Consider the following 24,984-nt stretch of genomic DNA (forward strand, 5'->3'; position numbering starts at 1 on the left):
CTCTGGCAAATTTACTAACATTTATGCCTGGAAGCAGACATAAATTTTGGTGAAAAACTATGCCAGCTAGGTACAAAAAAAAACAAAAACAAAAAAAAAAAAACACACACACACACACACACACACTCTAGAAAAGGTCTACCACTGTGTGTAGTCGCTGTTATTTTCCAGACTTTCCACATATTTTTTGGGCACAACGCTGTTAGGCCGATTTCTCACACAGTTTATGGGATGATTTTGCTGATTTTTATTTTAAGCTCCATTTTTTCCTTTATGCCACCAGATGTTACTTTAAAAATCGGTAGCGAATTGTAAAACAAATGGGTTGTAATTGGACTGTAAGGGCTCAGGCACACGATCGTATGCCCTCCGAGACATACGGTCCGTGAGCTGGGCATATGTCCCGGAGCGGCATACATCGTGCGCACAGTATCATAGGTTACTATGATGCTGTGCGCATCGGGCCGCCCGCGGGGCTATTGTCCTGCACTCATAATATCATAGGAGTGCAGGACAATAGTCCGGCCGGCGGGCCAATGTGCACAGCATCATAGTAACCTATGATGCTGTGTGCTCCCGTGCACACGATTAATGCCGCTCCGGGATATATGGGCCTGCTCATGGACCGTATGTCGGAGGGCATACGATCGTGTGCCTGAGCCCTAAAGCAGGCGTCACAAAAGATTATTTTGAAGAAGCAGCGCTTGCACAAGCTGATCGGCGGGGTACCGACCGTCTGACCCCCGCTGATCTAATGTTGATGACTTTGGTCATGTGCATGAGGCCTTATCAGATTTTGCCAATCGTGCGATTAGGTACGCAATTGCAGTCAGTTTTGACTGCGATTGCGTTCCCATGTTTAGTTTTTATCGCGCAGGTGCAATGCGTTTTGCACGCACGTGATAAAAAAAAAAAAAACTGACTGTGGTACCCAGACCCGAACTTCTTCACTGAAGTTCGGGATCGGTGTTCTGTACATTTTATTATTTTTCATTATAACAGGGTTATAATGGAAAATAATAGCATTCTTTAATTCAGAATGCTAAGTACCGTGTTTCCTCGAAAATAAGACATCCCCCGAAAATAAGACCTACCTCTAGTTTTGCCTATCGCTGTAATATAAGGCATCCCCCCGAAAATAAGGCCTCCCCGATTATAAAGCATCCGCCGAACATACCGTAATGCCTCCCCGATTATAAAGCAAGCCACCCCAGAATGTAAGGAGCTCACTGATTGGCCGCAGCCGCCGCCAGGACAAGCTGCCGCCTTCTTCCGCCCGCTGCTCGCTCTGCCCTGATGGAGTCTCACAACTTGGCTGGCACGGACACACAGGGGACGGGGTGACAGGTAGGGGGGGGGATATCTGATGGAAGGTGGGGGATGTCTGGTGAATATGGGGGGGGAATGACTAAAAACGGTAATTAAAATGACAGGGTGATCAGAGGGGGGAATCAAAATGACACAGGGTGATCAGGGTGGGGAGGGGATCATTTAAAATGACACAGGAGGATCAGAAGGGGGTACTAAAATGCTATAGTAATCCCACCCCTCTGATTCTCCTGTACCATTTTGATTCCCCCTTCTGATCCCCCTGTGTCATTTTAAGTGATCCCCCTCCCCACCCTGATTTCCTTTTTTTTGGTTCAACAATAAATGTGTACCGTATTTTTCTTCATGGAAAAATAAGACATCCCCTGAAAATAAGACCTAGCGCATCTTTTGGAGCAAAAATTTATATAAGACACTGTCTTATTTTCGTGGGAAACAGGGTAAAAGGTCCATTGTGGGGTTAAAAAGAAAAAAAAAAAAATTGTAAGGGTACAGGCTGCCTGCCGGATCCGCCGATCAGTGTGACAACTGACACATGCGGATGGACGGATCCGTCTTGCAGTCTGTCTCACAGTTTTCCCGGTTTGTGCATGCGCAGACCGGAAGGACGGATCCATCCTTCAGTTGTTTTGCAATGCCGGATCTTCGAATGGGAATTAATGCCGGATCCGGCATTCCGGCGACTGATCAGGCATTTTGGACGGACCGCATGCTGCACGGACCGTATGCCTCCTGACAGTGACTGAACGGAAGGCATACTGATGCAAACTGAACGGATTACTCTCCATTCAGAATGCATTGGGATATGCCTGATCAGTTCTTTTCCGGCATAGAGCCCTTGTGACGGAACTCTATGCCGGGAAAGAATAACGCTAGTGTGAAAGTACCCTTACTCCCCTCATCCACTTGATCGCGCAGCCGGGCTAGTCTTCTTCTTCTTGCAGGACCTGGCTGGAAAAGGACCTTCGGTGACGTCACCATGCTCACCACATGAGCGCAATGACTTTACCCAAGGTCCTTTTCCAGCAAGGTCCTGCAAGAAGAAGAAGAAAGAAGACGAGCCCGGCTGCGCGATCAAGTGGATGAGGAGAGTTACATTTTTTTATTTTTTTTTAACCCTACAATGGACCTTTCACTTAGTATTCTGAATTAAAGAATGCTATTTTCCATTTTAACCATGTTATAAGGGAAAATAATAAAGTAAATGGGGTCCCGGGTAACTCATCCCTTGTCTCCTTAGCAACCATGCGTGAAAATCGCATTGCATCCGCACTTGCTTGCGATTTTCACGCATCCCCATTCATTTATATGGGGCCTGAGTTGCGTGAAAAACCACAGACTATAGAGCATGCTGCGATTTTCACGCAACGCACAAGTGATGCGTGAAAAATCAACGCTCATCTGAACAGCCCCATTAAAGTGATTGGGTCCAGATTCAGTGCGGGTGCAATTCGTTCGCCTCACGCATCGCACCCGCGCGGAATTTTCACCTATGTGAAAGGGGCCTTATTCTTCTCTCACAAAAGTCACAGACACAAGTTCCTTTTTGCCCCAAATTTCTCCGATAGTGGACACGGCCTATGTGACCCAACACTTTTACCCAGAAAACTGGCATGAATGACACAAGAAATCTACGCCAGCTCCTTACTGGCATGGAGCTTATATTCTGGCGCAGAGACCTCCAAAGTTATCAAGCGCCTCTTTATAAATTTAGAAGCCGGCGTTTTTTTCTTATTAAACTGAGACAAAAACATTAATCTTAACGAATTTCCGACAAACACCAGTATTAGCGCCCCCCCCTCAGCTTTCCCCGTACGTACAGAGCAGGCGACACAATAGGAGGGGAGTCTGATTGGTTGCCATGGGCAATTAAGCCAGTTCTAATTCACACCAGTTTGATGAATCTGCCCCAATATGTTCAATGGGGCGCAGCTTAGAAGTCACTTGTTATAATAAACTGCTTCCCCCCCCAAAAAAAAAAAAAAAAAAATCCAACAATCCTGAGACTGTATTTCAGTAATCAGGTAGGAACGTAGGATGTATTTCAGTAATGCCTGGGAATTAAGAGTCATTATCAGATCTGTGATGGAGGGGAGCCTCACCCAGGTGAACGTCATCCACCGTACAACATCAAGCAGGATATAGATCTATAAAATGATCAATACTACGAGGATTAGGATATAAAACGACATTGTTATGGTGAGATACGGTATACCCTCCCTTATAATGTGTGGAACATGATGCAATCCTCCGTACGCAGCACTAGGCAGTTCACACATGGTCCTTACCTTGCCGTCTTGCAGAGGTCCCATGGTCTACACCCTCCGGATCCGTGGAGCTTACACTCGCACCCTGTGGATACAAAACAAGGTGTCACTGGTCAGAACACAACGTATGACTGATCAGATTCGACATCCTCCCAATACCCCTCATTGACACCTGTTGAATCTACAACCTCCAGGATTTGGGCATTTACCTCTTTTAATGACTTCTGACAAGGAGCAACACCAAACCCATCCAAAATCCAACAAGACCCTTCCCCTAAATAATGGTATTAATTGACCCCTGCCTTGATTAATGATGTCAATTAGCCATACAAGAGTCTGCAGGTTCCATACTAGACGACGGGCACACTGTAGCAGGTACCTGATGGTGCCCCATGCCTTACCTGGGCTGCTGGCTTGTCTCCAGACGGTGGTGCACTGCAGCTGACACAATGCTGTCTGTAGCTTTCCTCCTCCTCCTCCTCCAGCACACACCTCACAGTCTCACTGGCTGCAGAGCTGCTGTCTTCCCAGAGACAGGGCTGAGCGTGCTGCAGAGCAGCCTCCCTCTGGCAGCAGAACAGGTCATCACACTGCCGCCGTGCACATGATGCTGGCTGTCACTGGGGAACGGCACAGCAGAGCTGGATGGGTTCATCTGTGCAAACACAAAGGCAGAGCACACAGTATAACGTAAAACGTCTCACAGACAGTGGGGGTCATTCACTAAGACTGTCATTTTTTTTTTACTGTCTTTTTTTTTAGCCTTTTCTACGCTGGATTTGCTGTCGGAAGACGCGCCTAATTTTTGACGGGGCGTGTATCTCGTCATAAATTAGGTGCATCTTTGGTAGTCTTTGGCCCCTGCCATAAAATCTACACCATCCCCTGGCTGGCGTAGGTTTTTGGCAGGGTTTACGCCTTTTTCCTGGTGAAACATTAGTAAATTCCCTCGCCACTCCTTTGTCTCCCTCGCCATCCTGCGCACTTTGTGGAATATGTGCGGTTTTTCCCACTTCAGATTTCACCCTTTTCAATGGAAGGGTGAGATGTGCTGCAAAATCACGTTAAAAATCTGCGCCAAAAAATGCTGTTAGACATTGCGGATTTTGGTGCGGATACGATGCAGCAATGCACGTAAATCCGTAAGGACCTTATGTTTACGTTCACCTGTACCTGTATGCAGGTGGCCTTAGGGTGCTTTCAAATATCCGTGCCTGTTTTTCAAAAGATTGGACATGTCCTATCTTTTGGCCGCATCTTGGAGATCCCGGACCCACTCCGCACCGCAATTTCTGTGATTTGTGGATCTTGTTGTTTTGCGGTACGCAAAACAGACACGGCCGTGTAAATACACCCTAAGGCCTCATGCACATGGCCGTTGTTTTGGTCCGCATCCGAGCCGCAGTTTTTGCGGCTTGGATGCGGACCCATTCACTTCAATGGGGCCGCAAAAGATGCGGACAGCACTCCATGTGCTGTCCGCATCCGTGGCTCCGCAAAAAAAATATAACCTGTCATATTCTTGTCCGTTTTGCAGACAAGAATAGGCAGTTATATCAATGGCTGTCCGTGCCATTCCGCACATGGACGCCATTCGTGTTTTGCGGATCCGCACAACGGCTCATGCACACGAACCTTTTTTGCGTTCAGTATACTGGCCGTTTTTTGAGTTCAGTATGCGTTACTTATACTGAACCATTCATTTCAATGGATCAGCAAAAAACGGAAGTGTCTCCGTGTGCGTTCCGTTTCCATATTTCCATTTTTCCGGTTCTGTTGAAAGATATAACATGTACTATTATTGCCCGCAAATCACGTTCTGTGGCTCCATTCAAGTCAATGGGTCCGCAAAAAAAACCTGGAACTCGTACGGAATGTACTCTGTATGTCTTCCGTATCCGTTCCGTTTTTGCGGAACCATCTATTCAAATTGTTATGCCCAGCCTAATTTTTCCTATGTAATTACTGTATACTGTATATGCTATACAGAAAAACGGAATGGAAGAACGGAACTGAACCGGAAACACTACTGAAACAAAAAACGGATCCATTAAAAACGGCCCGCAAAACACTGAAAACACCATACGGTCGTGTGCATGAGCCCTAAAGGTCATGAGAATTACGCTTGCCACCTTTTAGAAGCATTTTTACTTAATATTGCGCAGCAACCAGTGAATCGAAGCATCAGAAGCGGAATCTGATCCAAAGTTTAGGAAACATTTGATTCGCTGCAAAACCGAATTTTCTTGAACTTCGTGGTAACGAATAAATTTTTCCTAAAATGGCGGCTAGAGTTGTTTTAGAAAGAACGGAAAACATAAGTACTCGCCTCATCCACCGCCTCGTACAGGGGCGGTATGCTCCTCTCTTGAGTGGAAAAGACCTGCCGAAGGACCTGCGCTGAGCGTGATGATGTCACCACATGATCTCGCTGGGAGTGCACGGTGACGTCATGGCGCTCAGCGCAGGTCCTTCAGCAGTTCTTTTTCAGTCTGTGCGAGCAAGTGAAAGGAGAAGCTTTATACAACACTCACCCCAGCTGCTGCATAACTTCATGCCAAAGAGGTTCTGCAGCAGCAGAAGCTAAGATACCTAGCTTTGACATGCATCTACCCTTTACTATTATTAAAAGGGTATCAGTAGCAGCCGGGTAGGTGTACTGTTTGTATGCTTCAGCTGCTGCAGAACCTCTTGACATGCATCTACCCTTTACAGTTCTTAAAGGGAGATCTGTAGCAGCCGGGCATGGGTACTGTTTGTATGCTTCAGCTGCTGCGGAACCACTTTAAAAAGAGGAAGATGAGTTTTATATAAATGGCTGCCGTGGGTGTTTTCTCCCATTGATTTCACCCAGGGCTGCATTTTTGAACAGAGTCTGGGTCAAATAAGATGGAAATGGCGCAGCGTGCCTGATGAACGCAGTTTCTCTTCTTTTCGATGCTGCATGTTTTTAATGAGATCTTACTGATTCTAATCATCTGGTAGCAGCAGAGCATGCTGGGGCGGCAGCAGAAGACAGGCGACCGTACATAAGGATGATGTAATCCATAGCAACCAGCAGAGAGAAATCGCCCGCTCTGATTGGCTGCAGAATTGTACGTTTTTTTCCCCCACATATGACGGACGCTGAGGACGCTGAGGACACACCGCAGTCCCTTCTGCATCCTTCTCCATGTATTCCTCCTGCAGTTATGGATGGAGGTTCTGAGGGGGGAACAAACAGATTTGGGGGGCTCATGACTATACAGTGAACACAAGTGACCCAAAGACTAGCTATTTATTAAAGGGGTTCTCCAGGAATTAAAAAAAAGAAAATACTTAAATATTATTTTATAATAAATATATTCACAAATACCTTTCATTACTTAGAATGGCAGCAATCATTAAGAGAAATAAAATGGCCGCCGTCCTATCAGTACACACAGAACCTGTCCTAATCACACAGGAGGACAAGTTACTCCTCCACAATGAGCCATAGTGCTGCCTCATCCTCCTCGCTGCTCTGCTTGTCAGGAATCATGATCCTGAATACAGGTGAATCTCTGTGGGAATGGAGATGATCAGTAGACATGAGAGGAGGTGAGGTGTGGATAATGAGCAGCAGCTCTTGTTTACAGTCTCCATTACCACAGTCTGTCCTCTCCGTCCTCTCTGTATTTCATGTCTCCTCATGAACTAAATTCCCCAGAGATTCAAATACAGTTCTTATCATCTGTATTCCGGATCATAAGCAGAGAGGAGGAGGAGGATGAGGCAGCTCTTTATCTCAGTGTTGTAAAGTAACTTGTCCTCGTGTGTGATCAGGACAGGTTTTGTGTGCACTTATAGGACAGCGGCCATTTTGTTTCCCCTGATGATTGCTCACCAGACAAAACAAGCCATTATAAATAATGACCGGTATTTGAGAATATATTTATAATAAAGTAATATTTTAAGTATTTTCATTTTCTTAATTCCCGGAGAACCCCTTTAAAGGGTTTGTCTCATCTCAGACAATGGGGGCATAGCGCTATGATATGCCCCCATTGTCTTGTAGGTGCGGGTCCCACCACTCCGGTTCGGCCACCACCAAGTGCTCTCCCCATAGAAGCGAATTGGAGCACACCGTGCCTGACCATCCACCGCTCTCATTCACTTCTACGGGCCCGACGGAAATAGCCGAGCCAGCGATCAGCTATTTTCGGCGGCCTCATAGAAAATGAATGGAGGGTGCCTGCGCATGCGCAGTGCACCCTCCACCGCTTTCGTGGCTTCATTCTTGATGTAGGTGCAGGTCCCGGCAGTGGTCCTAGCGATATGCCCCCATTGTCTGTGATGAGACAACCCCTTTAAATCCTTACGTGTCAAAGGGGTCTTTCAGAACAAGATAATTATAAAGTGTTACCCTGCTGGGGCCAGCGATCACTTGTAATCTGTGGGGAAACCTGGCAGTAGGTATTTTGTTTCCCTGCATTTCCCTGCAGCGCCACCTTAGGAGAAATTAAGCATTACACAATGTCCATTGGAATCAAAGTGTTGTGTGTGTAATGTAGGACAGGACGGGTCCTCCACAGCTGCTCTCTACACCGACCGAGGATCCTGAAGACCCTACTTCTATTAACTCTATATTCTCTAATAGGTCACATGACAATGGGGTTTCCAAACTGGACTACCTCATTTATGATCCGCCCACTAAAGGAGTTTTGCCACCATTAAATGTTACTTTAATAGAATTCAGCATGAAAAACTAGTGGCTTCCATAATTTACTTTTTGTTAAAAAAAAGATCCTCCAGTTGAGAGATACTCTCTATACTTTTATTATAATGGAGCCCCCTGGTGTTTAATTTGTATAAAAATGTGCACATCCACCTACTAAACTGGATGAGCACGGTCACACATGCTCAGTTCCATCCTTCAACTGCTACCAGCCGTATCTATTATTGGAAGCTGTGACAATTAGAGGGAGAGAGCTGCAGCAGAAAGGGCACATCCCCTGAGCAGTGATGAGAGCTACACCCCCCAAGCTGTGATAGGGAGAGAGCTGCAGCAGAAAGGACACCCCCTGAACTATTATAGGGAGAAAGCTGCAGCAGAAAGGTTACACCCCCTGAGCTATGATAGAGATAAAGCTGCAGCATAATGGACACTCCCTAACCCCCCAGGTTGCGATAAGGAGAGAGATGCAGCAGAAAGTACACCCCACTTGAGCCGTGATAGGAAGAAAACTGCAGCAGAGCTGTGATAGGGCTGAAGCAGAAAGGACTCACCCCCTGAGCTGTGATAGAGAGTGGGCTACAACAGAAAGGACAACCCCTCAAGCTGTGATAGGGAGGGTGCAGCATCAGAAAGAACATTCCCCTTGAACTGTGAAAGGGAGAGAGTTACAGAAGAAAGGACATGTCCTCTGAGCTGTGATAGTGAGAAAACTGCAGCAGAAAGGACATACCCCCTAAGCTGTGATGGGGAGAGGGCTGCAGCAGAAAGGACACAACCGCTCAGCTGTGATAGGGAGTGAGCTGCAGCACCAGGGACACATTCCCTGAGAAAGGACACACCCTGGAGAAAGGGCACGCCCTTGAACTGTCTGCCTGAAGAGAATCCAGCAGAGGAAATGGAGCAATGAATGTGGAGATCTCTGTATCCCTGTGAGGTACAGGGCTGGTTCTAGCTTTAATAGAAAGAGACTCATGTACTGGTATATAATTCTTTATTTAGCTTCAAACCTTTAATCATCCATGGACAAGGCCACGTGCTCAGACCACATGCATCAGCACACGGCGCCCCTGTCCTTCCACAGAACAGGCGCTACCTGTAGGGTGAATACGTTTCCTATATTTATAGTAGGAAATCAGTTCCCTGTAACTCACCGCTGCCACCTGCTGGCATCTGGATGTAATGTAAGTAAATAATCTTTAGGAAAACCGAAGGCACGTGCCCCCTTCCTGTACCTGCTCCTGTGAGGTAAGCAAAATGTCCACGGTGTTTAGTAAAGGGTTAAACCAAGGACATGAGCATTATCATGCATCCCCTTCGCTCACAAATCAGCTCCAAATCAGCATGAAACTTAATGGGATCATGATGTTCAACTCTCAGGCCCACATTTCAGGTGAGACGGTTCTACGGTGACGTATTTGATGACAGAACATCTTTATACACAGGAGATGAATGTCGGCCTAACCTGCAAATTATCGATGAGCAGGGACCCCTCTGAGGAGCCAGTAGAGGATGGGAGTGGTAGTGGCCCTGATGAAGTGTTGTGTCACAGTGCAGTGGAGATGTAGTGCTGAAGTCAGAGCTAAACGTAACAAAGTCTTTTTTACTAAGTGCAACATAGAACTTGAAATACATCCAGTAGCCGCAGGCTTTAAAGGGAGTCTTTCACGCAGATTCACCCTATTAACCTAATAGCAGTGTTATGTCCACGGCACCCCCCCCTAACTGTGCTTACCGTTAGTTCCTTGCTAGCATCGTTGTGGAGAAAAACACTTTTAATCCGCATGCAAATGAGTCTGTGAAGGTGCCCAGGGGGAGCGGCGTTACAACGGCCGGTGCCCAGGCCCCTGGGTCATTTTCATACAAAGGCACTCCCCCTCCACTCCCCCTCCGCGTCTGCCCGCCCTTAGTCTCTGTTCTAACCTCCCTCCTCCCGTCCGTGATCCCGCGCACGCGCCGATGAACGCGATATCGGCGCGTGAGCATTGAATGAGCACTGTCGGGCCGGGCCATCGCAGTTTAGCGTGCGCATGCGCCGGCCAAGGCCTAAGTTATGTTGTAGCCGTGCGGAGTCGCATCACAGCGCTGCGCTGAAGGCGTAGAAGAGTCGGGTCTGACGCAGGCTTTATTACCTCTCCTCAAGTGTCATAGAGGATTGATTCTCTTAGTATAGTAAATATAAGTGCAATGTATGTCTCCCCTAATAAACTGATAGAGACTCCAGCCATACTAAATAACATGCTGCTAAGTGTGTCTCCCCTACCTTTGTGTGTCAAAGACCGAGCCACAAAGGTGGCGGACAAGTGGCTCCGTCTTTGAGCGACAAAAGTAGGGGAGACATACATTGCACTTATATTTACTATACTAACAGAATCAATCCTCTATGGCACTTGAGGAGAGGTAATAAAGCCTGTGTCAGACCCGACTCTTCTACGCCTTCAGCGCAGCGCTGTGATGCGACTCCGCACGGCTACAACGTAACTTAGGCCTGGGCCGGCGCATGCGCACGCTAAACTGCGATGCCCCGGTCCGACAGTGCTCATTCAATGCTCACGCGCCGATATCGCGTTCATCGGCGCGTGCACGGGATTATGGACGGGAGGAGGGAGGTTAGAACAGAGACTAAGGGCGGGAAGACGCGGCGGAGGTGGAGTGCCTTCGTATGAAAATGACCCAGGGGCCTGGGCACCGGCCGTTGTAACGCCGCCCCTGGGCACCTTCACAGACTCATTTGCATGCGGATTAAAAGTGTTTTTCTCCACAACGATGCTAGCAAGGAACTAACGGTAAGCACAGTTAGGGGGGGGGGGGGTGCCGTGGACATAACACTGCTATTAGGTTAATAGGGTGAATCTGCGTGAAAGACTCCCTTTAAGTGCAATTCTTCTCTGGCACCAGCAAGGATATGGATATAAGTTAGATGGCTGCAGTTTCTCACTTACGTAGGTGATACTGGCCTAGTTGTTGCATAGTGATGGGTGGCTTGGTTCTAGTCCCTTACCTTACAGCAGTGTCTGCAGATGCTGATGGTAGCAGTTCACACTGCTGTCTGGAGTCTCCAGACTTTACTTGAGGACTATTGGAGTAGTTCTGTCTGGAGAATCTGGTAACAGGAGCTTTGCAGTGCGCTTCCTCTCCGCTCTGTGGCCACTTCTACCACCCTGTTCCTGCTGACCTTCGCCATCCATTCCGTGCTAGGAACTACGGCCAGAAGCAAACAGTAAAACACAGGATCCGTAACAATACAACTTGTAGAACACGACAGGTTTGTGGCACCATAGATGGGACTGACCCTCCATGTAATGTGACAGTGTACTGAGTTGTCCTGACTCTCCTGTGATGGCAAATGTTGGGGAGAAGGAAGGATCGGACATATTCTAGAATGCAGCGGCCCATTCTCCCCGTTGTGTATGGGAGCAGTTTGTCATCGTTCCCAACGAAAATTTACCAACCAAGTTTACTGCCATCACAGGAGAGTCAGGGCAACTTAATACACATTAGATGGAGGGCCAGTCCCATCTATAGTATCACAGACCAGGGGCAATTCAGTGCCGGGCAAAGGAGAGCAGCGGAGCATGAACCCTGCCTGGGTGAAAACGTGGATATTTCCGGGTTCAGCTCTGAACCTATACAAACCCTTTAACATGGGGTGTTTTTTTTACACCAAAAGAATAATCATATTTTAATTTTTGCATCATTAAAAAAAATATATATAAATTCCTGTGATTTTTTTTATACAAAATACAGCCAAAAATGCTGCCCAGGCCTCATGTGTACGCAGTGTAACGAATGAGCACTTATGGAGAAGCAAATATTCCCAAGGCAAGGAAAAAATACATTCCCTCATACCCTGCGGAGCTGGTTTGTCATACTGGTTCGTTTTGTAAAACTAATTGAAAACGATGGTTTATGGAAACAGTCAGTGGAAGAAAACGCCTGTTCTGACAGAAATCTTCTCCATCTGTCAGAAATACCAGTATATTACATACTAGCAGGAGGACCCGTCTTCGCACAGGTATATTTCATCTATTTCATTTAATGCTTGTGTGTGTCGTTAAAAGATATCGACAGTATCCGCCATAACAGTGACCTCTACAGCACCCCGCCCTCTTAACTGTGACCTCCACAGCGATCTACCCCTTAACAGTGACCCCCTCACACCGCCCCGACCCTTTAACAGTGACCTCTACAGCACACTGGCCACCAATGATATTACAATAGAGGGGGGGCGCGCACACTGGCCACCAATGATATTCAAACTGGGGACGGAGGGGGGTCTGCCCCCTGCTGCCTGGCAGCCCCTGATCTCTTACAGGGGGCTATGATACGCACAATTAACCCCTTCAGGTGCGGTGTGTTTAGGGGGGGACTCTGTGGATGGCACTATTTTGGGGGGATCTGTGGATGCCACTGTTTAGGGGGGACCTGTGGATGGCACTGTTTAGGGGAGGGGATCTGTGGATGGCACTGTTTAGGGGGGATCTGTAGATGGCACTGTTTAGGGGAGGGGGATCTCTGGATGACACTGTTTAGGGGCGATCTGTGGATGGCACTGTTTAGGGGGGGATCTGTGGATGACACTGTTTAGGGGAGGGGGATCTGTGGATGGCACTGTTTAGGGGGATCTGTGGATGGCACTGTTTAGGGGGGGGGACTCTGTGGATGGCACTATTTTGGGGGGGATCTGTGGATGCCACTGTTTAGGGGGGATCTGTGGATGGCACTGTTTAGGGGAGGGGGATCTGTGGATGGCACTGTTTAGGGGGGATCTGTGGATGGCACTGTTTAGGGGAGGGGGATCTGTGGATGACACTGTTTAGGGGGAGATCTGTGGATGACACTGTTTAGGGGAGGGGGATCTGTGGGTGGCACTGTTTAGGGGGATCTGTGGATGGCACTGTTTAGGGGGATCTGTGGATGGCACTGTTTAGGGGGATCTGTGGATGGCACTGTTTAGGGGAGGGGGATCTGTGGATGGCACTGTTTAGGGGGATCTGTGGATGGCACTGTTTAGGGGGGATCTGTGGATGGCACTGTTTAGGGGAGGGGGATCTGTGGATGGCACTGTTTAGGGGGGATCTGTGGATGGCACTGTTTAGAGGAGGGGGATCTGTGGATGGCACTATTTAGGGGGATCTGTGGATGGCACTGTTTTGGGGGGATCTGTGGATGGCACTGTTTAGGGGAGGGGGGTCTGTGGATGGCACTGTTTAGGGGGATCTGTGGATGGCACTGTTTAGGGAGGATCTGTGGATGGCACTGTTTAGGGGAGGGGGATCTGTGGATGGCACTGTTTAGGGGGATCTGTGGATTGCACTGTTTAGGGATCTGTGGATGGCACTGTTTAGGGGAGGGGGATCTGTGGATGGCACTGTTTAGGGGGGGATCTGTGGGTGGCACTATTTAGGGGGGATCTGTGGATTCCACTGTTTAGGGGGGGGGGGAATCTGTGGATGGCACTGTTTAGGGGGATCTGTGGATGGCACTGTCATGGGGAGGATCTGTGAATGACACATATAGCATAAGATGCTATATAGTGTCATCCATAGATCCCCCCCATAGCAGTGCCATCCACAGATCCCCCTCCCCATAACAGTGCCATTCAAAGATCCCCCTCCCCATAACAGTGCCATCCACAGATCCCAGTCAGTTCCCTGGACTGGAGAAGATCGTCTTGAAGACAGGGAGGGCTGGGCATTCAGGGGTAGTCTTGTACGGCGAGTATAGCCCAAAACCTTTATTTTAAATGGAAAAGTTGGGGGTCGTCTTATACGCCCGGTCGTCTTATACGCCGGAAAATACGGTAATTGTAAAGCGCGGGGTGAAAATTTCCACTCAAAACATAGTCTATGACGTTCTCCGAGTCACAGGAGGCGGCTGTGCAAAATTTTGTGCTTGTAAATGTGACGGTGTGGATTCCTTTAGCGGACATACACTCAGTTTTATATATTAGATTCCTGGTGATAATTATTTGATGTCCTCAGGATAGGTCATCAATAGTGTCGAGCGAATCAAAGCATCTGAAGTGGACTTCGATCCAAATTTTAGGAAAAATGCGATTAATCACAAAGCCAAATTTCCTCGCACTTCGTGGTAACAAATCAATTTTTCCTAAAATGGTGGCTGAAAATAAAAATAATTATACTCACCTCATCCATGGGCGTGATGACCCCACCACGTGATCACGCAGGGGGCACCTCACGGTGCGCGCCCACTGTGATCATGTGGTGATGTCATTACGCTCGCCACAGGTCCTTTGACGGATTTTCTTCAATCAAGACGGGAGCGGACAGCCTCTCAGCCAACAAGTGGATGAGGTGACTATAATTTTTTTTAACCCCTGATTAACCCCTGAAGGGCTTAATGTGAATCACAGATGCCGCGTTCAGCATTGAACGTGACATCTGAGGGGTTAAATGACAGGGAGACGGTGAGATCGCCGTTCCCCATCATTGCGCCTGCTCCATATAGAGGAAAGCGATTCAGGACTAAGTAATTCGTAACAAATCAAATTTCTTGTCGAAGTTCCGCAAAGCTGCAAAATCAAATTTTTCAAAACATCGCACATCTCTAGTCATCAATATTATATTAGTGGGGGGCCGACCCCTGGCACCCCATCGATCAGGTGTTTGAAGAGACTATGGCGCTCCAGTGAGCACTGCATCCTCTTTCTAGGCCAGTGATGTCATGCTCATGGGTCACATGGTCTTGGCGTGGCTCAGTCATATTCAAGTGAATAGGGCTGAGCTGCAATACCAAGCACAGCCACTATACAATGGATGGCGCTGTACTTGGTAAACTGCAATGAGGCCGTGGCGCAACGGCCTTCTAAAACAGCTGTTTAGTTGGTATCTTGGGTGTCGGACCCCTACTGATCAGATACTGATGTCCTATGCTGAGGAGAAGTCATCAATATCTCAATCTCCAAAAAAACCTCTTTAACCAGTTTAAGACCCGGCCACCCGCCCCCCTTCCTGGCCATTTTCTAAAGTTTTAGTACCTGCACCTTTGAAAGCCATAACTTTTTTCCCAATGGTCATTTAAATATCTTTTGCACCTTTTTCAATCATTTACATGGGGCCTTTTTTTGTAATTTTATTTTAGTATTTTTTTTTGTGACCAGGAAAATGTAAAAAAATATTATTTTTTTACTTTTTTTTTCATCAATAGCACATTATGCAACTAAAATATAAAGTATTTATATAGTTATGGTGGCTGGTGGCAGGCGTACAAGCTGCATCATGTTGTGTTGTGGTGTTTTGTTTTTTTATTTTTATTTTTTTATTTTGCACTTTATGCCCTCTATTAGGTCATACAAGAACTTTGGGAAGACATTTAACTTAAAAATGTATTGCTGATTCCTCCTGACATATTAGCCCCAATGACAGGGGGGATACAGCCACCAAAGAGGTTGTACGGGGCTGTACAAGCTCACTACAGAGCTGATCTTTGTCTGCCAAGACCCAGCAGCTCGTGCAGATACAGCGCACCCCAAAAGAGCCGCTGCAGATGATGGGAGTGATGGCAGGCCTGATGTGATGTGTCAAGGTGTACTTGGTCAGGCCGTTGGTCTGGCCTGGATGCAATTTAGGTGATGGATGTCTGAGCCATAGTCCCTGCCCTGCAGCAGAATCTGTATATCTGTAGTTCTGATCATTCTGCTGACTGTAAACGCTGTAGCTTGCAGAACTTCTGAACTTCGTTTGACCATGGCATCTGAAGGGTTAAAGGTCTGCAACTGGTAGTAGTGGACATTAGTGCCGGGTACCTGCTGTTTAAAACAGCAGCACCCGGTGCCTATGGTGCTTACGAGCAGGCACCATTTTTAAATGCCCAGCTGCCAATGTAAAAGAGAAAGGGTTAAGGAGCATAGCGGGAGAGAGGGACTTGGATTAAAAAAAGGGACTGTCCCTGCAAAACAAGGACACGAGGTGCATGCACACACCATATATACACATCACAGATATATATAGTATGGACATACTATATACACACAGCACACATGTATACAGTATGGACACTCACTATATACACACATCACATACAGTACAGACCAAAAGTTTGGACACACCTTCTCATTCAAAGAGTTTTCTTTATTTTCATGACTATGAAAATTATAGATTCACACTGAAGGCATCAAAACTATGAATTAACACATGTGGAATTATATACGTAACAAACAAGTGTGAAACAACTGAAAATATGTCATATTCTAGGTTCTTCAAAGTAGCCACCTTTTGCTTTGATTACTGCTTTGCACACTCTTGGCATTCTCTTGATGAGCTTCAAGAGGTAGTCCCCTGAAATGGTTTTCACTTCACAGGTGTCCCCTGTCAGGTTTAATAAGTGGGATTTCTTGCCTTATAAATGGGTTGGGACCATCAGTTGCGTTGAGGAGAAGTCAGGTGGTTACACAGCTGATAGTCCTACTGAATAGACTGTTAGAATTTGTATTATGGTAAGAAAAAAGCAGCTAAGTAAAGAAAAACGAGTGGCCATCATTACTTTAAGAAATGAAGGTCAGTCAGTCAGCCAAAAAATTGGGTAAACTTTGAAAGTAAGGGCTATTTGACCATGAAGGAGAGTGATGGGGTGCTGCGACAGATGACCTGGCCTCCACAGTCACCGGACCTGAACCCAATCGAGATGGTTTGGGGTGAGCTGGACCGCAGAGTGAAGGAAAAAGGGCCAACAAGTGCTAAGCATTTCTGGGAACTCCTTCAAGACTGTTGGAAGACCATTTCAGGGGACTACCTCTTAAAGCTCATCAAGAGAATGCCAAGAGTGTGCAAAGCAGTAATCAAAGCAAAAGGTGGCTACTTTGAAGAACCTAGAATATGACATATTTTCTGTTGTTTCACACTTGTTTGTTATGTATATAATTCCACATGTGTTAATTCATAGTTTTGATGCCTTCATAGTCATGAAAATAAAGAAAACTCTTTGAATGAAAAGGTGTGTCCAAACTTTTGGTCTGTACTGTATATACACATACACCTTAGATATACATAGTATAGATACTCACCATATACTGTACACACACTACAGATATATACAGTATGGACACTCACTAAACACACACACACACATATATACATTATGGACATGCACTATACACACACACCACAGATAAATACAGTATGGACACTCACCATGTACACACATACCCACAAAAAGTTAGGGATTTTATTTTGGGCACTTATATAGTGCTACTATATTCCTTTACAGACATTAGCATCCAACTGTCCCCGATGGGGCTCACAATCTAAGGGCCCTATCAGTATGTTTTTGGAGTGTGGGAGGAAACCGGAGAAAACCCACGCAAACACGGGGAGAACATACAACCTCCATGCAGATGTTGTCCTTGGTCGGATTCGAACCTAGGACCCCAGCGCTGCAAGGCACCAGTGCTGACCACTGCACTGGATATTTGGCTTGTGGGTGAAACCTAAAATGCACTCTAACCTTTATAGGTGAACTTAATGTGACCTTCTCTCAACTTCTAAATGCACATGTCCAACTGTTCAGTGTTTCAGTACTTTTTGCACAACTTGCTGTTCTCTAACAAGGAGCTTAACAGCTAAATTCACAACAGGTGTTTGATTCATGTATCGCCCAATAATTTTCCTGGTTCAATTAGAATTGGTATTTAAACAGTCCTCCTCATCATGCTGTTCACATTTTGACATCGTGAGACTAAGACGAGACCTAACAATTGATTAACAGTACCTCGCCATTACGAGGCTTCAAGCAGGATGTTCATAGATGGAAGTGGCCACTGAGCTTAGAGTGTCACAGAGTGTCATCAGCAGGTTGCAACAGAGACACAGAGAGACTGGAAGAGTCACAGAAAGGCATAGAAATGGACATCCTTTGGCCACATCCCACACTGATGACGGCTTCATTGTGAACAATGCGGAACTGGATGATGAATGCCACACAACTACAGCCACATTTAAGGGAGATGAGAGATCCCCAAGTCTCACATCAGACCATTCAAAACAGTTTACATCAGCGTAGTCTGTGTGCTAGACGACCTGCAAGGGTACCCGACCCCAGGCATCGTCGTCTTGCATGGGCTAGGGAGCATCTATGCTGGACGAGAGACCAGTGAGCCTCAGTGCAGTTCACTGATGAAAGTCAATTCACGCTGAGCAGAAATGATGGCAGCCAACGATGTTGGAGACGTCAAGGAGAGTGCTATGCATCAACAACTGTTGTCACCAGATGAGTCTTTTGTGTTGGTGGTGTTGTAAGGGTCAGCCCCTAGAATGCCCAAGTTACATTGAATTGCTAATGATAATGTTTTACACAGACTGTGATGACTTCTTTCAGCCACAAGAGGCCGCTGTGTCTTTGAGTAAGAAAGAAATTAAGTTGTTTGTTCAGAGGATGTAGGAGGAGTTTCAAGTTCCTGGGCTCAGTCTGGTGTGTGTCTTCCTGGTTGGTGGTGAGCTGAGAGTCTGGCTGCAGTTGGGCAGAGCCACAGAGACTAAAAAAGTGATTCTGAGAAGAGTGATATCGTCCAATTGACAGACTTGTGACAGGACACAGGGCCTGGCTAGCGTGCTATAGGTTAGCAGGACTGTGGCAGAGGACGGGGAACTCCTGGCAGAGCTGAACTGATGTAGATTCCTGTGCCTGCAATCTAGAGAGAGAGAGGAAAAAACAACGTGCTGGGACAAGCAAGTGACTGTATCAGGAGCCAGACGACACCTGCCCCCACGTACCAGACCAAGTTAAGCAGCTACCTCGTGGGAGAATGTGACATGACTGATCTCTGCCCAGCTACCCACAAAATTGTGAGTGTGCACCAGTGCTAACCTGCGATAGGGCAAAGAGCAGGAATGTATAGTCAGAGCGTTGTAGCAACGTGCCCTGAGTAGCAGGGGTCAGACAGGAAGATATCAGAGGAGAGTAGCCTGTATTTTTATGTGTTTGCTGGTTGGAGCGCATTTAATATATCACGGATCAGTTACCCTTCCTGTAAATTTGTTTAAACTTGTTAACATTGTTTCTGTCATTTGTCGATTGCGCCCTGGGTGCATCGGCACAAAACTGTTAAACCGATTTTCAGGCCATTATATTTTTTTATTTAATAAAGCCAGTATCTGCTTCAGCCTCCTCGTCTGCTGTACTGTATTTGAACCCTGCCCTGCGGTCTCTTCCTCCCCTGACCGCTACAAGTGGTGCTGCGAGCAGGGTACTGTCACAGAGATGGAGGCGGCTGAAGGCAATGTGCATGATGCTAATGTGAATACCTAATGCAATGGTGGAACCCATGCAAGGGCCTTCCCTATGGGCACTCTGTTTAACTTGCTGCCCAAATTTGATGGCCAGAACATGTTACTGTCGGACTGGGTGACAAGGTTGCAGAGTGCTGTTAGGATTTACAATATCAGCTCAGAACTACAAGTGGAAATTGCTTTGGCCGCCCTAGCGGGTGAGGCCCGAAGAAATGTGTTCCTACAACCAGAAGCCACGCGCAATACATTGAAAGAGATCGTGCGATTTCTGGAAGAAATATACAGGGAAACAGCTAGTGCAGGGCACCTCCGGGCAAAGTTATTTTACCGGATTCAGCGGGAAGACGAAGGGGTCTCACAATATGTGACGGCACTACAGGAAGTATTGGCCAAGGTACAGAAAAAAGAGGCAGACGGAGTAACCGGCATGGGACCCGTAGAACGGATACTGCAGGAACAATTCATTCTGGGGCTCTACAACACTCCCCTGAGACAGGCCCTGCAGGGAACGAGTCAAGGTGGACCCTACTCTAACCTTTTGACAAATATTGGCAGAGGCTGTGTCACGAAGCAAAGTAGAAAGTTATGCCTCTGGAGTGTTACGGACCCAGACCGCCACACCCCTCGGGGTTACAAAGAACGAACAGGTCCTGGTCAGGGTGGTACAAGACTTGCAGAGCTCCCTGAGTGCTATGCATGAGAAATGATGCACATGGAAAGACTGATGGGGTCGTGCTATACCCCTGAGGCTGCCTATCCGGCTCAACAACAGACCTATCAGGCGGCCCAGCGGCTTCCTACACCAGAACATCATCACTCTAATTTACCTTCCCACCAAGTTCCTCAATATCCTCCACTGAGCCCAGCCAGTCAAGTTCAAAGGGCACCTCCCACACGCAGGCAAAGAGAAGGCTGTGAAGAGGTGTGGAAATTACGGTGTGGATATTATGGACACTTTTCCAGAGGGTGTCGGAGTGATACGTCTGGACACCCAGAACCGCCATTAAACTTCCGGCCCCCGCAGTAGTGGGGCGTACTGCGGGGGAGGTGGAGAGCCAAGTTACCCAGCATGGCTCCGAACATCTGCTCGCAGGGTGTCCCGTCATACGTGCCAAATTTGAAGGTATTCCTGTCAACTGCTTAGTGGATACCAGGTCACAGGTAACGACTATGCCTGAGTTATACTTCAACCATAACTTTCAAGAGTTGGCCAAGCCAGAGCGAGAGACATTGGTCCAGGTTACAGCGGCTAATCAACAACAGTTCCCTGTCACGGGAGTCGTGTGGATGAATGTACGGCTATGTGGATAAGAAGTGGGGAGAAAAGGTATCTGGTCCCCGAAACGTTCAAAGAGGATGTATCGGTAATAAGGGGTATGAATATTCTGCAAGAATTGGACCAGATCATGTTCACCAAATGGGGCCTGGGTTATTGGAAGCAAGCCACTCTGTACAAGCCCACTCAGAAAGCATAAACCATCTTGGTTTATGCCGACTTCGACAAACCGTTTCTCTTATCTACTGATGAAAGTTTCTACGGACTCGGGGCAGTCCGGTCGCAGGTACAAGATGGACACAATAGAGTTATCGCCTATACATTGAAGGTCAGTGCGGGATACAGAGCGAAACCGTTGGGCAGCTTGCCTTGCAAAGTATGATTTCTCGATTCGCTACCGGTCCGCTACAGAGAACACTAATGCTGATGGTCTATTGAGGGTTACTTTTGAAACTCCGGTAGGGGATCTCGAACAAAAAGAAGAGGATGAAACTCCAGACTTCCGCAATTTCGCAGTCGTGGCACAGACAAGTGGGGAGGCCCATGCTCTACCAAAGACATTAGGGAGAACTAATGAAGAATGGGGCCGAATACAATATGAAGACGTTGGACTGCGACAGATGAAAGGCTGGGTAACCCAGCAAAGGAAACCCAACAGAGAAGAAAGGACTGACCTTGATGCCGAGATGAAGTCCATTCTACATCAATGGGACAGACTGGAAGTTCACTGAGCTGTTTTGTACCACAAGTGGCAGCAGCCTGCTGATCTAGAGGTGAGGTGGCAGGTAGTAATTCCCAGAAGCACGACATGTGAGATAGTCAAAGAGGCTCATGAATTTGGAGCTCACTTCGGGCCAGTCAAGACCTACCAGTGGCTGCAGCGTTATGTATATTGTCCGCGACTGAAGGCCACGGTTGAGGAAGTTTGCCTACAGTGTCGAGTGTGTGAACTCACTAAAAGCACGGGGCACCCCTACAGGCCATACTGACCAAAGAACCGCTGGAAGTATTAATGATAGACTATCTTCTCGTGGGACAATCAGCCAGAGGCCTACAGTACTGCCTGGTCATGATTGACCACTTCTCCAAGTTTGCAGTGGTCACCCCAACTCGGGACCAGATGGCTAAGTCCGCAGCTTGGGCTGTCTGTCAAGACTTCATCCAGGTCTACGGGTGTCCGAAGTGGATTCACTCAGATCAAGGAGCGTGTTTTCAAGGGAAAGTGATGGAGGAGCTACACCGACTGTATGGCATTGGAAAATCCAGGACAACCCCATATCATCTCCAAGGGAATGGGGCTTGCAAGCGCTTCAAACAGACACTGCTTCAAATGCTGAGGACACTAGAGGAAGACAAGAAGACACACTGGCCTGACTATCTGCCTGAATTGGTCTGGGCTTACAATAATCGGGTCCACACCACCACCGGTTACACCCCATACATGTTACTGTTCGGAAGAGCTGGTTAGCAAATCATTAAATTGAATCTAGAAAAACCAGAGGACCTAATAGAACAGTCGACCACCTCATGGGTGAAAGAACACCGTTAGTGGCTCCAGACCATCCGCTGGTTAGCAAGTCAGCGGTTGCAAGAGAGAACACATACTGATCGTCCTCCAATCCAGGAGGTTCCGTTGCAGCCTGGGGACCAGGTACTGGTGTGAGAGAAACGTCCCAGAGGCAAGTTGAGCGAGCGTTGGGAAGTACAGTCATACAAAGTGATCAAGAGAGTGTACCCCAATGGTCCAGTCTACGAAGTACTAGTTGAAAATGAGGAGTTTGCCTCAAGGACTCTACATAGGAATATGCTACGGCCATGTCAGTCTGAAGATCCCACACCTGCTCAGAGGACACCTCCTTCTGTCCCGTCCTCAGAAATTATTATCCCCGATGAAAACGATAGTGAAGACTGGTTGACCATTCCTAACACTGAGGAAAGTTCCCAGGTCGCTGGGGATGAAACTCCTGCCACAGAACCAGTACCGGCTCGCAGTGAGGAGGAACCCTTGACCACATCCGAATCTCCTATTGTAGTAGATGAATCCAGGTTGGCAGCTCCCAGTAGGGAAGAGTCAGGTCTTAACAGATAGTCAAGACCTCCGAAGTTCCAGTAGGCTTATTGCAGGGGTTCCACCAAACAGGTATGCTGCCGATCAGTTCATTTGGTCCACCTGTTTGTATTGTGGACAATGTTGTACTGCCGTTTAGAAGTTGTATTAACCATTTCTTTCTCATTGACTATATAGCAAGGCCAAGGATGGCCACCTTTACGTGGGGAGGCATGTAAGGGTCAGCCCCTAGAATGATCAAGTTACATTGAATTGCTAGTGATAATGTTTTACACAGACTGTGATGACTTCTTTCAGCCACAAGAGGCCGCTGTGTCTTTGAGTAAGAAAGAAATTAAGTTGTTTGTTCAAAAGGGTATAAGGCCTCTTTCAGACGGGCGTCCCGGATTTGCGTCCCGGGTGCACTTCGGGAAACCCGCGCGAGTGTGCACACAATTTCAGTTAGTTTTGACTGCGATTGCGTTGCATTGTAAAGTTTTTATCGCGCGGGGACTAAGTCTGTTCTTGGTGTGGGACTTCTTGGCAAGCTCTCAAGTGTTCCGCTACGGTGTGGAAAATCTAACTCTCGTTGGTCTGCAAATGTAGTGCATTCCGCACTTTAGTCTAAATGTAATTATTCTGGGCTCTGGCCTGGGCGATGTCTATGTGGGACTTTTCGGCAAGTACAAAAGGGTACTTCCTAGATGTCAAATTCAACTTTTGTTGGTCTGCGAATGTTGCACACCTTCGCCTAAAGGCTCATGCACAACACCGTATGTATTTTGCGGTCCACAAAAAATACGGATGACATCTGTGTGCATTCCGTATTTTGTGGAATGGAACAGCTGGCCCCTAATAGAACAGAACTATCCTTGTCCGTAATGCGGACTATAATAGGAAATGTTCTATCTTTTGCGGAACGGACATACGGACACAGAAAGAAAATATGTTTGTGTGCTGGCTGGACCCTTGCTGCAGACCGCAATTTGCATGGGCACTGACCATAGTGCTGCTGCATGTGGATGTGGACACATTCACTAGCGATCCGCATCCGACTGTCAACACTGCAAAAAAGTAGTGCATGCACTACCTTTTTGCAGTGCTGAGGCACGGACAGAAACCCCACGGAAGCACTCTGTGCCTCCATTCCGCACCGACCTTCCGGATTTCAAACCCATTCAAGTGAATGGGTCCCCATCCGTGATGTAGGGTGCACACGGCCAGCGCCTGTGTATTGCGGACCCGCTGTTTGCGGGCTGCATTACCGGCACGGCCGGGCAATGGCCATGTGCATGAGACCTAAATATAATTTTTCTGTGGCCTGGGTAGTTTTGGTGTGGGACTTCTCGCCAAGCACGAAACTATACTACTGCTATGTGAAATTTAACTCTAATCGGTCTGCAAATGTGGCGCACTTCAGCACCTTGGTCTAAATACACTGCTCAAAAAAATAAAGGGAACACAAAAATAACACATCCTAGATCTGAGTTAATTAAATATTCTTCTGAAATACTTTGTTCTTTACATAGTTGAATGTGCTAACAACAAAATCACACAAAAATAAAAAATGGAAATCAAATTTTTCAACCCATGGAGGTCTGGATTTGGAGTCACACTCAAAATTAAAGTGGAAAAACACACTACAGGCTGATCCAACTTTGATGTAATGTCCTTAAAACAAGTCAAAATGAGGCTCAGTAGTGTGTGTGGCCTCCACGTGCCTGTATGACCTCCCTACAACACCTGTGCATGCTCCTGATGAGGTGGCGGACGGTCTCCTGATGGATCTCCTCCCAGGCCTGGACTAAAGCATCTGCCAACTCCTGGACAGTCTGTGGTGCAAAGTGACGTTGGTGGATAGGGCGAGACATGATGTCCCAGATGTGCTCAATTGCATTCAGGTCCGGGGAACAGGCGGGCCAGTCCATAGCATCAATGCCTTCGTCTTGCAGGAACTGCTGACACACTCCAGCCACATGAGGTCTAGCATTGTCTTGCATTAGGAGGAACCCAGGGCCAACCGCACCAGCATATGGTCTCACAAGGGGTCTGAGGATCTCATCTCGGTTCCTAATGGCAGTCAGGCTACCACTGGCGAGCACATGGAGGGCTGTGCGGCCCTCCAA

The 24,984-nt window shown here is 47.3% G+C and overlaps 1 protein-coding gene across 6 annotated transcripts in view; it reads right to left on the reverse strand.

Moving 5' to 3' along the window:
• Positions 1-4,160, reverse strand: part of SYBU (syntabulin) — a 37,461-nt gene extending 33,301 nt beyond the window's left edge. For 3 of the 6 annotated variants that reach the window (XM_040431755.1, XM_040431750.1, XM_040431752.1), the window contains exons 1-2: positions 3,998-4,158; positions 3,618-3,681 (exon numbers count right to left, since the gene is read on the reverse strand). In XM_040431755.1, coding sequence (XP_040287689.1) covers positions 3,618-3,641 — 24 coding nt within the window. In that variant the 5' untranslated portion in view covers positions 3,642-3,681; positions 3,998-4,158. Of the gene's footprint in view, positions 1-3,617; positions 3,682-3,997 lie in introns of all 6 variants that reach the window. The other 3 variants (XM_040431754.1, XM_040431749.1, XM_040431753.1) reach the window with 3 other exon arrangements.
• Positions 4,161-24,984: the final 20,824 nt, after the last annotated feature.

The sequence above is a fragment of the Bufo bufo genome, chromosome 5 (genome assembly GCF_905171765.1).
Source record: "Bufo bufo chromosome 5, aBufBuf1.1, whole genome shotgun sequence".
NCBI lineage: Eukaryota > Metazoa > Chordata > Amphibia > Anura > Bufonidae > Bufo > Bufo bufo.